Below are 14518 nucleotides of genomic sequence, written 5' to 3' on the forward strand. Positions count from 1 at the left end.
GTTCATCTTCCTGGCTCAGCTAAGTTTAGTTCCAAGGATACCAACAAAACAAATGCCCTTTTTTGTTTTTTTCATGAACCTAAGATCAACAAATGGGCATATCTGTACACAGACTGTACACAAAAGCAGTATTTCACTTTCAATGTGCTGACAGAAGGTACTCCAGTTCTTTAGACAATCATGTTTTACTTTCTTTTGGTTTTTTGCTACAACATCCCATCTCTGTTCATTCTGTCTATGGGTTTGGCTTATTCTAATACTGACGCTAATGTGCACTTTTAAACATGCTTCTTAACCATTAACTTCTGTATTCTCAATACAATGGCAATTTTTCTTCCTTAGTTCTCTTTTACACTTACGTATTGTCTGCTGCCTTTCCCAGGGGAGCAACTGCATGCAGTTTGGGAGGATACAGCAGAGGCATAATGGAAATGTCTTTATTTTGCATTATTATTTTAAATAATTCTTTTTTCATCAGAAATATAACTGTCTGAGCTTTCGGCATTTAGCAGAGTACTTCCCAGTTTTAAGCAGAATACTGCTTGTCTTCAGATGCCCAAAACTGGCACAATGCTTACCCTGTGCTCTTCCTGTTGTTGCTTTAAAGTTTCATATTCAAGGGCTGGTGCAGGAAGCTGAGAGATGATCATTTCTGTTTCAGTTAACCACGGCCAAAGCTCTTCATAAGTCTCCCAGAACTGGTTAACCAGGGACTGAGCCCGTTCCAGCTGGAGGTTTCTCTCAGAGTTCATTTGACAGACAGCATCATACTTCTGTAAAAGACTTTTCATCTTTTTCTGCAAAATAATATTAACAAAAAATAGCAATGTGTGTTTTCCCACATCTATTATCTTCATTTCTAAACAATCTTTAATAATTATATTACCAAACCACAATGAACCAAATTGAATTTTGATAATATTTCTACAGTATCAGTTTAAGGTGGATAGAATGAATTTGGCAGAATACTTTCAAAGTAATTAGAAAATATTTATTGATACTAATATTTACAAATAACAATTTACTCATCGGGCTTCCAGACAAGCTGCAAATTACTTGACTGCAGACCTTAGTCCCACTCCCCCCTTATTGGAGATGCTTAACTTTAGTGACACTTGGCAGAAACTACATTTTCCACAGCATTTCCAAATCAAAGCATTGTGAACAATACAGAAAAAAACATTGGTTTTCTTTCTTTTTTTTTTTTTAATCTGGCAAAAGAACAGGGTATATTGTTGTGCTCGTAGCTTACAAACTTGCAACAGAAACCACAAATATTATTTTCCATGCTAGCATATGAGGATGTGTTACCATTAATAATATGATAGAGTTACAAGGTTCAGTTATTACAAATCTACTGTATTTGGGCAAATTATAATAAAAGAAAGTATCAGCTAACTATACATGTTTTCCTGTGGAAGACTGCCCATGTTATAATTTTTATGAAATATTGTATGTGACAATGCTAGCCTTGGAAAAACTAGACATATAAGGAAGCCACTGAATGTGAAGAAAAGAATCTTTCTTGGCAGAGCAAGCTAGCCTTTCATTTGTTATGCCCTGCATGTAAATTAAGGTGCTATCCAAAGGACATAACATAATCTAACACAGAGACACAGCATTTTTGACAAATGCAAATATTTAAGAGACTCACATAAAACTGCTCTCCCTTATGACTACAGTTTCACAGACAGAACTTCTCGTCTATTTTTAATTCACTTAAGACCAAATCAAATTTATTCAGAGATTCTGCAGCGGTGCAAAATTAGTGAGGTATTGCTGTTTCAAGGAGGGTGACTACTGGGAGAACTAAATTTACAAAATAAGTCCAACCTCACCATTGAACCCCACAACTAAGCCATTCTTAAATGTCAACACACACACGAAAAATAATCTGTCTGCATATATATATACACACACACACATATATACAGTCCCAACATCAGGTTCGGTGTAATAAACAAAGGCATAAGAATGCCTTTCATGGGCTGTGTTAGTCAACAGCGTGGAATAATTTTGGCAAGTAAAGTCTACACTGAAATCAGCAGAAGGGAAAGGAAAGATGCACACTGAGGTGCATAGCCTTTGAATCTGGCACAGAAATACATGTCCAGAGCGTCACTCATCCAAGAGAGCTGGAAAAGATAAACAGTCTCCACACACATCACTCTAGATGACTAACACCTATTAATTCAATTGTCCATTGGCTAAAATACTGTTTACCATGGGTGAAGATGATAAATGGGGCTTCTAATTAGCGTCAGGCAATGAAGCAAGAACACAATGTTTGTTCTGTGAACATCTCAAAGGAGCATAGCACACAACAGCACTACTTCTAGTATTACAATCCTCAGACTAGAAATGACTGTAACTACAGCCTTTTCATTAGTATTAACCAACAAAAAAAAAAAAAAAAGACACTATAGGAATCCCTTTTACTTATATATTGCCTGCATATCTACTGCCATAGCTGCAATTTAAGAAACTTTACCTTGATGGACTGTTTCTCTTCTTCAGTGCACATGTTCATAATCTTATCCCCCGATTTAACAAGATCATCTATAGTATCTTTGTGCCTCAAAATATCCATGGTAAAAGCCTTTGAACACAATAAGAATTGGTCAGTGAAAAAAAAAAAAGAGTAAACAGAGTAAAAACTGGTTTTGAAGTGCATTATGATGGACCGAAAACTGAATCATGCCAGCATATTTTCTAGATGGTGAGTGTGTTGGACAATAATTAACATGACAGTTGGAAAAGCATTTCTTTTACCTTTTGAACTTGTAGCTGAGCTGTGGTCTGGTCTTGCTCAAGCCTAATATCACCCAGAGACATCAGTTTCTTTTCTGTTTCTGCAATCCAGGCAAATTCAGCATCAGCTGCTTGATCAAACTAAATGAAGAAGACACAAATTAGTTCAGGGGTTCTATAGACATGAAATTAGGATGACTATTAAAGAATTAAAGAGGATTAAAAAGCACACTTTTGAATTGTTAGAAAGATAGCAGCTCACTTTCCACGTTTGATATAAATGAAATACAAAGCCCAAAATGGTTCTTAGGAATTGTAAAACAAGAGTTTAATTCCTAAGTGTGGCAAAGTAACAGAGGCTTCCAAAGCCTACAACTAACAGAGAGGAGAGAATAAAAAGGGTTGTAATTTCCTAATTTTAGCTAGACTGTTTATTTTCATAATTTCTTTTCATTTACTTTTACATGTCTTTTCTATCTCTCTGTTTATTACTACTGCTAGTGTTGCAATTAACCTAAGAAACGGTTGTTTGATGTTATGCTTTTAATCTTAAAAGCTATTTTGGTATTAAATGATAAAGGCAAAATAATCACAACTCAACTAAATCAGTGGAAAAACCTCACTGAGTTCAGAGAAGACAAGATCTCATCCAAAATCAAGCCCTGAATCAAATGGGAAAATTCTGTGGGCCATTTAGGTGCAGCCAGTCCTTTCCCTAAAGGATTAACTTTTCACTACCATTAGTCAACAGTTAAATGTTTCAGAAATTACCTCAAAGCACTAAAGCAGTAAGAGGATGTAGAAGATATTTGTTACTAATTTGCAAAGGAAAGCATAAGATTGACAAAAGAAGTATATGGGGATCTAATTCTTACAGAAATAAAGACCAAATCTTAAAAAAAAGAAAAGAAAAAGAAGAGAATCATACATTCTCTCTTTAGCTTCAGTTTATAGGTGTGTCTCAGCACAGATGTTGCAATACTCAACAGCTGCAGCTCTGAGCTTAAGCCACACAGAAATATTACATGGAATGATTAGATGCACAAAACAGGTATCCTAGACACCACTAATAACTAAGTTATTTAAACTCTGACACCCACTGCAATGGGCAGAGCTTAAATATGGCTCTGAGTTATTGTTAAAGTCTTACCAGGATATTTTAGATCAGAACATGCTACTTTTGCTGTTCTTGTACACGTGTTGTTCTTATATGTGAATGTTGTTACCTAGCTACTGCTGGTCTGTGCCTTTGTGCCTATAGACCATGGCAGCCCTGCTCCTGTAATGTAGAGGAAGTCCACTTTAGCCACTCCATCAGTTGTCTTAGTGGTTAATCATGAGCCACACAAGCGCAGCAGTTCCAAGATTTCATTCTTCACAAGTCAATCTATTTCAGTCTTTGTAATCCATTTGTTACATGAAAGAGTACAAACATTCTTTTTCACTATGTCATTTCTCATTTGTAACAGAAAGTAAGTTTTGTCCCAAATGTTATGACTTCCTAAAAGAAAGGTGTGTTCTGAAAGAATCAGTACTGTAAACATTAGCACAAAGCACATGCACCAGTAGCAGTTAAATACTGGCTTCAGAAACTGCAATTCACTGCTGAGCTCTTCTGAAGCCCATCTACTTCAGATTCAAATGAAAAGAATTAAAAGGGTGATTTCAAATGTATTAAAATTACAAATTAACTGCAATGTGACTTCCTAATACCAAATATCCATGCATATGTAAGTAATATTGAGCAAATATTTAATAGAAAAAAATCAAGAAATGGCAACGAAACTTCTAGGTTACAAAGCACTGAGGAAGGACTCTAAAATTGCATGAGTATAGGATTCCCTATTTGTGTTGTTCAAATTAAAGAATTAACCACACAAAATTAGTACTTCCTGTATCTAAAAATTAAAGTGCTTTCTTCTCGTTATGCATGACATCTTTTTAATGAGCACTGAACTTCACTTGAGTCACTACAAAATCATTCATTGTCCCCATTATTGTGTATTAGTAGTGCATTAAGCTTTCCAGCTTCCATTCCCAACATGAAACAATATGCCTACCTGTTCATATAGCTTTCTGCATTTCTCACCTTGGCCCAGTAATGTGTAGCACAAACCCCACAATACTCCCATTAAACCATCATGCTCTTAGTGGCTTTGTCCTCCACTCAAAACTTCTTAATAGTATAGGCACTTGAGCAAGTTGCCAGAGGGTAAGCTTACAGACTAGTAGGTTTTCCAAAGATATTTTTTATTTTGCATGGTGTTCTCTGAGCCAAATGGAAAGTAACTGATCCTTCAGCAGCAGTGTGCTAATAAGCCCCTTGATTAATGATCATAGGACATAGTGTATAGGAATATACTGCAGTGATGTGAGTTGGGCTAAAGCAAAGCTTAGGGTTATGCAGAACAAGAGTGCAATGTACAGTGTGCCCTTGCAACGTTAATTAGTTCTGTATCTTTCACGCTTGGACCTGAATCTGCTGAACTTGTGCCAGGGGATGTAACACTCAAAATTCCAAAAAGTTGAAGAGTCAACATATACTCTTCTATCTCAACTTACCCCGCACCAAAACCAAACCAAAACAAACAAAAAACCCCAACAAAACACCAACCCACACAAACCAAACAACAAAACAACCCCCAAAACAATCCCCCCCCAAACCAACCAATCAACCAAAAAAACCCAACAAAAGACAACCACCCCCAACCCAAAATAAAAACAAAACACAAAAAATCCACAAAAAACCCAACCAAACAACAACAAAAAGAGACACCACCCTTGTTTTTTGAGGATTCGGTTAATGAGACAAGCTAATACTCACAGCAAGCCCCAAGAAGCATCAAGTTATTTTTAACTTCATTTACAAGGAAATCTGAGTTACTGTCAGCCTCTTGTACTCTGCTTGCAGCAAACTCTGAAAATATCATACTTGTTTTTTCCTTGTCCTCTTACTACAGTTTATGGGAGCTATTAGCAGAAACAGACTTGTCCACCAATATTTCTATGTCTGAACTGTAGACAGACTGCAAATTATGTTGCCATGATGCATTTTTAAGTAAACTTAAATATGGAACCACTTAGTGATAAAATTTGAGTGCCTGTTCTTGAAGTATACCCATAGAGATACACCTCTGTGCATGTATAGAAACCTCTACAAACTAAGCAACTCAATTTTTGAGTCCCAAAAAGAAAAGCATAGTGGATATGAACAAAAGCAACTGTAATTTAAATCCTCTACTACAGCTTGAGCAACATGATCCAGCTTTTAATTGTGGAAAGTACAGAGGAGTTAGAAAACCAGCTGATGTTGAAAGGTGTGGCAACCCTAAGTGATTTCAGTTTTGCATCCAGTAAAATCAGATGGGGATCCAAACTGTATTTTTTACTCAACACAACATGATCTACAGAAGACATGGGCCACTGAGTTTGTACTTAAGCAAACCCCCACTCAAGGAGCCACAGGATAGTTAAAACAATTTTATAGATATAAGACTGATGTTTGTGTCAACAAAAAGGCAGACAGCTACAACAATGTACAGGTAAGATACGAATGCCAAAACTCAGCTAAACACTGAGTCCCATTTCATTCAAACAGACCTTTTGCTGCTCAAACACAAAAAATGTTGGCCATGTTATTAAAGAACATCTTCTGTTCAGGTACATGTGGCCAGAGACAGTTACTGCCCAAAGAACAATATTCAGTACCTGCTGGGACCTCAGGAGAGCAGCATCAATCTCATCCACCTTCTGAGAGATCATGTCACTCACTAATCTGTAACGCTCATTGACCTCTGTTATCATCTTGTCAAGCCCCTCTCTGGCCCTCCATGGCACCAGCTCCAGGAAGGCACTGCCAACTTCATTCAGAGTGTCCAGTAAGCCTTTGTTGTTCTTTGCTTCTTTCTTCAGCTCCTGAAAAAGGCCATTTAAAGTAAACATGCCAGCACACAGGCTGAACACACAGAGCTTGCATACATTTTTTATTCTTCCAACTACTCCGTGAGTTGAGAACTGAAATGTTTTCCATGTAAACCAAAAGGATAAATTAGGACGCTTATTTTTCAGCTCAGTAGTGTCAGCTTTTTGATACTGTAACCTTAACTGACAAGTAGGTGATTCTTGAAGAGAATTTTCTACAGAATATATCTTAAATATATTTCTCTGGTCAGTATGACAGTCTGAAATTATTTGTCATTTTGTAAGAGTTGTTACTACTTAATGAAGAAAATAAAACTAGCAGATATTCTTTGCAACCTGCAACTTCACAAGGAACTAAATCACTAGCAAGTAAAAATCAGACATGCAAAAAAAGCCAAATATGATGAAATCAACTGATGTCTTAAATGAGCAATTACTAGATTAAATTCCAATCAAATCATCACAGAATGCTTCAGAAATGAGTTTCCTTTATATATAGGAAACATAATGGAAATGTTTTTCTTTTTAGCGTTCACCCCTCAACTTTGTCTGCATCATCCAGTTTATACTACCATTTTTATTTTGGAATAGATATTGTTAAACATGATTAGTAATATATATTTTAAATGTTTACTCTCTTTAACAGGATTTTATCCATGTCACAACTAAAGACTCAAAATAATTTTGTTCAACAAATTAAGAGTTTTCCCAGGATTAGGTAGCTGCTTGAGTAAAAACAAAATGTTTTGCTTCTCTTGTGCTCAGCCCAGTTCCATAAGTGACTGTTACAAATGACTCTGGAAAGTGAGTTTGAATTCTTAACTACTGTTACATTTAGTCAACTGATCCAATGCTCAAATTAGCTATTCACAAAACATTGTGCCTACCATAACACAAAACCTAGCTGAACCATATGGCAATAAATTATTTGCAGGCACTAAAACCTACTTTTTGTCTTTCTTGTATTTGGATTAATTCTTCACCCGTAGGTAACTGAGTTTCATATGACAGTAACTCCACCTCCACTTCATCAAGCCATTTGCAGAGTTCCTCATGAGTTGAGTGTAGTTGACCTGCAAGCTGCAGAGCCTGCTCTAAGGTCTTGGATACATCAGAACTCAATTTTGTAATATCTCTGTATCTTGCTTTAATGCCTTCCAGTTTATCTTGAATTATTACAACTTCATCACCTAAAATATCAGAGGGATGTTACTTCCTGTGATCACAAATATTTAAAAGCAAAAAAATCCAATAAACCCAAAACCAACCCAAATCTTGAACCCCACCTATCAGAAACCTTAATATTTAATTTATAAAATAAACCAAACAAGATGATAAGGTCAGTCTTTGACTGATGTAAAATGCCTTGCTGCCACTGAAGTCCACAGAGCTCTAACATTTGCTTCAGCTCAGGATCTGTGCTTTTTCTGCTTTATGTAACTATTAGAAAAGGACTTGGATCCAGTATTTAACACAAGTTTTTCATTTAAAAATACAAGTTCACAACTCTTACAAAGGCCAAAATAGATTTAGATCCTAAAAGAATTACTGAAGATGTGAAGGAAAAATGTCAAAAAACACTAACTAGATTTTCAATTACAGTAACATTTGACATCACTGTACACTCAATTAACCCCCATTTCAAATACAACTCGAAAGGCTAAAATAAAAACAACGTGCTGAAATTAGTATACTTAGATTTCGTTATAGACTATGCACCAGCTAATCTTCTCACAGAAAAGAATACTCTTCTGCCCCATCCATATGTGTGTCTTAGAGTTCAAAAACTAGAAATACTGGAAATTTTGGATAACAGACAGTGTACAACTGGAATGCAACTTGTCCCACAGTGTTAGCTCCAATGGACAAGACTTTCCTCTTTCAGTAAAAGGTAGTCTAATATCTAGTTCATCTGTGGATGCCTGCAAGGAACTGACTGCATCTACTGCCAAACAGCCCTCCATTATGAGTAATGTCCATAACTTGCTATTAGGAATGGAATGCAGGTTCACCAAAATAATTTTTAACTAAAAATAATAGAGGATTCAAGGGCCAAATTCTCTAGCAAAAAAGGGCTTTTACTTACTTACATTAACAGTAAAATTGGCCTAAAAATATAACTTGCCTTGACCACAAACCTTTATTAAACAACAATGGCTTTAACCAGCAAATATATACTAATATTTACAAGTTCTACTTGAACTTCTCTTTTATAAGAACTTATAAGTACAAGAAAAAAAAAACAGATTAATCAGTTTTACGTAAGCTCTCACCTGTTGTTTGCTTGAGAAGCTCTAAGCCATTTTGTATAGCCAAATCAACATTTTCTTTTCTAAGAAGAATCTCCTCCTGAAGATCCTAACAGAAAAAGCCATTTGTGTTAGCACAGACATAACAATTTTTTTATCATTTGGAAAAAGCATAAGGCCATTTTAAACAAAATATATTAACGAAAAATAAAGCAAATATGGACATACAGATAAAAAAATAAAACTAATTAAACTATAAATGAACAGAAATCAAAATACCAGTAGTTCAGAGTGCTGATTCTGAAGCAATTCTGTGTTGCAATCTTGGACTGACAATTTGCTCAGTTTGTCATGGACTTCATTCAGCCAGTTCATCAATTCAACTTCATCCTCACCAAAAATCTGGGCATTGCTGTAAGCTTGCTGAAGAAGTTCAGACCTGCTGTTGCTCTTCTCTTGAATCTCAATGTAGCGGGCCTGAGCAGAATCTAGCTTTTCCTGCACCATATCTTTATCTTCCCTGGAGCTCATAGTCTTTAGAGACTGACCAGTGCTAATGGCCTGATGTAAACTCTTATTGTGAGCTAGGACATCATCTTCTAGGGCCTATATTTTTTTTAAATAATGAAGAATAATGGAAAAGAAAATCAGAAGAAAACATAAAAGAAATTGAAGTGGAACTCAATAAACCAAACATGAACAAAAAAAGGACACATGGCCAACGTAAATATGTAAAACACAAATTACAGAAAATAAAATCCAATATGGTAAAACATAGGTACACTGTGACAACTTTGCCAGTTGTGTTGTGCTTTACAGAAGCATCTAAAAAGATTAACACAAGCCAGTGTGTGGCTTGTTAACTTACTTTATGCTGAGAAATTTGCTGTTGCAGCTTGGAAGCCTGTGTGCCAATGGGTTCTGCATTTGCAAGCCTCTTCTCTGTGGCAGTCAGCCACTCCACCAGCGGTTCCAGAGCTTCATGGAACTGCTGTGCTACCACCAAGATCCCTTCCAACTGACGGTTCCTATCAATATGCCAAGAGAAAGGTCATCCTCTGTGATGAATTAAGTGTGAAACAGTTTTTTTTTTAAGAGCCTCTTGAATGCTTTGCAAAAAAAGTAAAAAAGAAAGAAATAATTTTGTCTTTCTATAAGAAGCAGTTCAAATGAAATACATATATCCAAGATACTCAATGAAAACCAAGGTAAAGTAAAAATCAAATCAAATTAAATAAAACACAACAAACCAACCAACAAAACCAAGAAACCCCAAACAAAAAAGTCCCACCAAACCAAAAACAATCCAAAGCTGTTGGAAATTCTTTTAGCTAACACGCAGGTTTTGCAAATAAAAATATTATAAGTTTATTCATATACTTTTTGATAAAAATAATCTAGCACTCAATTCAGCAACAAACCATTGGTTTATAGCAAATCAGGATAGTTCTCAAGTTTCTAGCTGTCTTTAAGCACAAAGATACCTTCCTTTGACTATTATATACATGTTAAAGTTAGGCAAACGCTTTACTGAACCAGAACACATTGTTCTGCTGTCTCAGCACTGTGAAGTATCTCTAAACATCAGTTCAATGATGTTCAATCGTTCATCTCTTGTTCTGGATAAAAGGTTCCAATAAAGTTAGTGAAACAACATTAATAAAGTACAAGAGACTTGACCTCCAAAATCCAAAAGCCATATCCAAATCATTTCCGTTTCAGATTATTGCATTTCAAAGAAGGCTCCTTGTAACTGCAAGGGTCTTTTCTACATCTGCTATTGAATAAACTTAATTCAAGCAGACTTTTAAGAGACATTTATTCTACATGAAAAACAACACAATATTGTCTTTAAATTGGGGATCTCATTCCAGATAAAAGCTGCATTTTTAAGTGCTTCCCAAGGCCTATCAATTGACTTGACACACTTATTTATAGAACACTCAGTGAAGTACTCTACATAGTTTTCTAAATGACCCTCAAGTCTCCTTTGTTTCTAGCCACTTGCCAAAGGAAAACGGAGACCAACTTGCAACTAATAGATGGCTTGGAAAAAAATAGGTTTTAAATTAAATTTTATTTTAATTAAATGTCACCAGACTGGGAGAATAATACTAAATTAAACATGACATTAACATTTACCCCAGCTAATGAGTCAGATTCCTTCAATAAAAAAAAAAAAATAAAAAGAAGGAAATAGTGGTCTATTAGTGGTTGACTCTACTAATTAAGTAGGCATATTATTAGTATGAGGTTACAAAATAGGTTCAAAGTAAAGGAATTAAAGAGAGGCTACCAGGAGTGTGAGACATCAGAGGCAAGTTCAATGATGCTCTAAGTGCCCATATCCCAACACACCCATTTGTTCTTCACTCCAAGGCTTCACTGATCCTTTAACTTGGCTTTCCAAGTCCTTTCTTGATCTCAATTACATGCCTTTTCCAGGTCACACACTCTTCTCCCTAGACTGAACAAGGCTGTCCTTTTTCAAATCTCCACCCAGAAAACACGTTTTAGCAACCCTTTCATCACAGATTTCTTCAAAGACACTTTACGGTTCGTAACTTCCCAGGTATTTTATACATTGACAAAAACTCATAAATCTAAGCGTGTGTACACCTAGATACTGTGTGCATAGCTTGTTGGGGGTTTTTTGTTGTTCTTGTTGTGGTGTTTTGGTTTTTTTAATTGGAACTTGAATCGAACTGTAATATCATTAAGACATGGTGTGTTCTCTAGAATATATCTACATACTTCAATGATCCCTTTTCTTGAGTACTAAGGGTGCTCAGAACGTCAACAGTCAACATTGACAGTATGAGGATCTCTATGTTGTAGAAACTAATGATATAGATGACAGCAAACAGAAAAGGGGATGAAATGCTCAGAGCCTCCCTCTTTGTCAAGATTTTGGGTGTTCCAAGAGACTACCATTATTATTTATTACACGTAAAATTTGCACTTGACTGCAAGCAAAACAGGTTCTTCCATCAGGAAACCTGCATTCTACTGAACTAACAAAGAGAAAATATTCACAAGACAATTGCAGTTAATCGTAGCAGACTGTAACATCTTAGGCTAAACTTCTTTTAAAAGCTTTTGGTCTGTTCAAGCCACTTCTGTGCTTTTTCTTCAGAGGACCTATTATATCAAGATGAGGGCAAAAAAAGGTAATGTAGTAACAAGGATGACAGTACTTTCAAGATTTCACACTACAGTTCCACATGCTACCTCTAATAGCATGTCACATGCTATGTCTACATTTATCACAACTGTAAAAGAATTTCAAATACCTTGTTTCAGCTTTACTGAGCAATGCATCCCATCGACTATCCAGGAAACTCAACTGTTTCAAGATTTTCACTTTATCAGCAGGTTCTGCTGACTCTGCAATGTTCTCTCCTTCACGCTTGATTACCTCAACAGTAGGTTTGCGGTCATCCAGCAACTTCTGAAGAAGCTACAGAAAAAGTAATCAAGCACCAGGTTATAAAGAAACACTGCAATAACACAAGTGTAAAACAAAAGGAGCTAGACTTCTTGAAAACCTGTTAATGCAGAAAAAGTAATGCCTGTATTGTGATGAAAGTGTGAACAATGCTAATCAAAACAGACACAAGCGTACAACACACAAACCTGTGTCACCCCAATACATGCTCATTTTATTTTCTTAGTTGTTTTGTTGTGAACAGCAGTTTGACCAAGCCCAAATAACCTCCTTGTTTTTTATAGAGTAAAGATGCATAGGAGCCCGGAGAGAAAAAAAAGTTCTATTTAATATCATTGAGTGCAACACGCTGTACGCCTTTCTAGATTTGGCAACACAAAGATAATTCTGATACATATAGAGGAAAATAGATATATCTATATATCTATATAAAGATAGCTATATCTTTGAGATAGAATAGACTTCACTGATCTAGTCTAGAAAACTAACTTTCCCATGACAAACAAAACACACCTTTAAGATCCTCCCTTCCTCCATTCCCCAGTTGCTTTTGGTAACGTTAACATTTTGCCTCTGTGGCTATCCCAACATCATGACTGTTATTGACCTTAACTTTTAATTAAATCTCCAAGTGGCAGTGGCCCACACAATCCAACTGCACGTTTCATGAGCTCCATTATGGTTGGTTTTTCTAAAACAGAATAGAAAAATTGCACCAAAAAGCTGACAACCCTTCATAGTGCTTCTACATTAGCACAGGCCACTTCTAGACAGCATTCCAACTAATTACCAACAATGATCATATCACAGTCAGGATTGAGAGCCAAGTATTTAAGTCCATAATCTGCAATGTTACTTTTGAATTATTACAATAAAAGTTTCTGTTTCCTACTTTCCAAATGATAAAGCACTGGATTTTATGTCTTCTCTTTTTCCAATGGATCTTTAACAACCCTTTCCAGATAGTGGTCATAATTCCAAAGAGACCACACAGTGTCACTCTTTGTCTTATATCCCAGAAGGGGAGCACTTACAGAATCATAGAATGTTAGGGTTGGAAGGGACATGAAGGATCATCTAGTTCCAACCTCCCTGCCATGCGCAGGAACACCTCACAGTAGATCAGGTTGCCCAGAGCCACATCCAGCCTGGCCTTAAAAACCTCCAGGGATGAGGCTTCTACCACCTCCCTGGGCAACCTGTTCCAGTGTCTCACCACCCTCATGGTGAAAAACTTCTTCCTAACATCCAATCTGAGTCTACCCATTTCTACTTTTTTCCCATTCCCCCTACTCCTATCATTACCTGACATCCTAAAAAGTCCCTCACCAGGTTTCTTGTAGGCCCCTTTAAGATACTGCAAGGCCACAATAAGGTCTCCTCAGAGCTTTCTCTTCTCCAGAACTGGCCACTTCTTCCAGTACTGGACAGGCTCTTGACTATTGAACAGACAACTGCTTTAAACACCTCAGCACACTTCAGTGGAACATAAAACTCCTGAACAGACTTTATGCTTTGTTGAAGGCTAGGAATTTGTTCTAATCGATCCACTGGAAAGAGAGACATTCTGAACGCATTTAACTTACTTTCTGTTCTTGTATTTGGGCCTTCACAACTTTGAATTCAGCAGATGGTGGTTTCTGATTAGCCACAAGGTCTTCTGTATCAATGAGCCAGCTAAGCAGAGATTCAAGAGCATCCTGAAATCTTCCACAGTGAAGGAGGGCTTCCTGCAATTGTGCAGCACGCTGGGCAACCTGAAAAAAAAACAAAAACCAAACCAAAACCAGAGGATTAGGATATACTCATTTTTTTATTTCTGTAAAACAAGTAGCCCAAATCTGTAGAACATCTGGCAATATCACTAACAAATAATCTCACTTTCTTAGCTATTCGTAACAGCAGTATGGCACAATTTCATGTTAATCTCTTGGGGGCTACAGATAAAAAATGGAAAGAAGACGATGACTCAGTAAACCAGACTGCCCTGGTAGTTCCTTACAAGACATAATCCTGTTTTATTTAGTTACAGTATTATGAAGTATGCTGACAGAATGTTTTTGTTTCAGACGGTCTATTTTCCTTACAGAAAGATTGAGCCAGGAACCCAAAGTAGCAACTCTTAATAAAGGGCAATAATCCTTTCAAA

The 14518-nt window shown here is 36.4% G+C and overlaps 1 protein-coding gene across 6 annotated transcripts in view; it reads right to left on the reverse strand.

Annotated features, from left to right (window-relative positions):
* The window catches only part of DST (dystonin), a 292306-nt gene that overhangs the window by 52634 nt on the left and 225154 nt on the right, over positions 1 to 14518 (reverse strand). For 5 of the 6 annotated variants that reach the window (XM_054383861.1, XM_054383860.1, XM_054383864.1 and 2 more), the window contains 10 exons: positions 13956 to 14126; positions 12215 to 12381; positions 9790 to 9949; positions 9201 to 9527; positions 8946 to 9030; positions 7621 to 7862; positions 6460 to 6666; positions 2773 to 2892; positions 2492 to 2599; positions 579 to 797 (listed from right to left, as the gene is read on the reverse strand). In XM_054383861.1, coding sequence (XP_054239836.1) covers positions 579 to 797; positions 2492 to 2599; positions 2773 to 2892; positions 6460 to 6666; positions 7621 to 7862; positions 8946 to 9030; positions 9201 to 9527; positions 9790 to 9949; positions 12215 to 12381; positions 13956 to 14126 — 1806 coding nt within the window. The remainder of the gene's footprint in view (positions 1 to 578; positions 798 to 2491; positions 2600 to 2772; positions 2893 to 6459; positions 6667 to 7620; positions 7863 to 8945; positions 9031 to 9200; positions 9528 to 9789; positions 9950 to 12214; positions 12382 to 13955; positions 14127 to 14518) is intronic. The other variant, XM_054383865.1, reaches the window with a different exon arrangement.

The sequence above is a fragment of the Indicator indicator genome, chromosome 9 (genome assembly GCF_027791375.1).
Source record: "Indicator indicator isolate 239-I01 chromosome 9, UM_Iind_1.1, whole genome shotgun sequence".
Lineage (NCBI taxonomy): Eukaryota > Metazoa > Chordata > Aves > Piciformes > Indicatoridae > Indicator > Indicator indicator.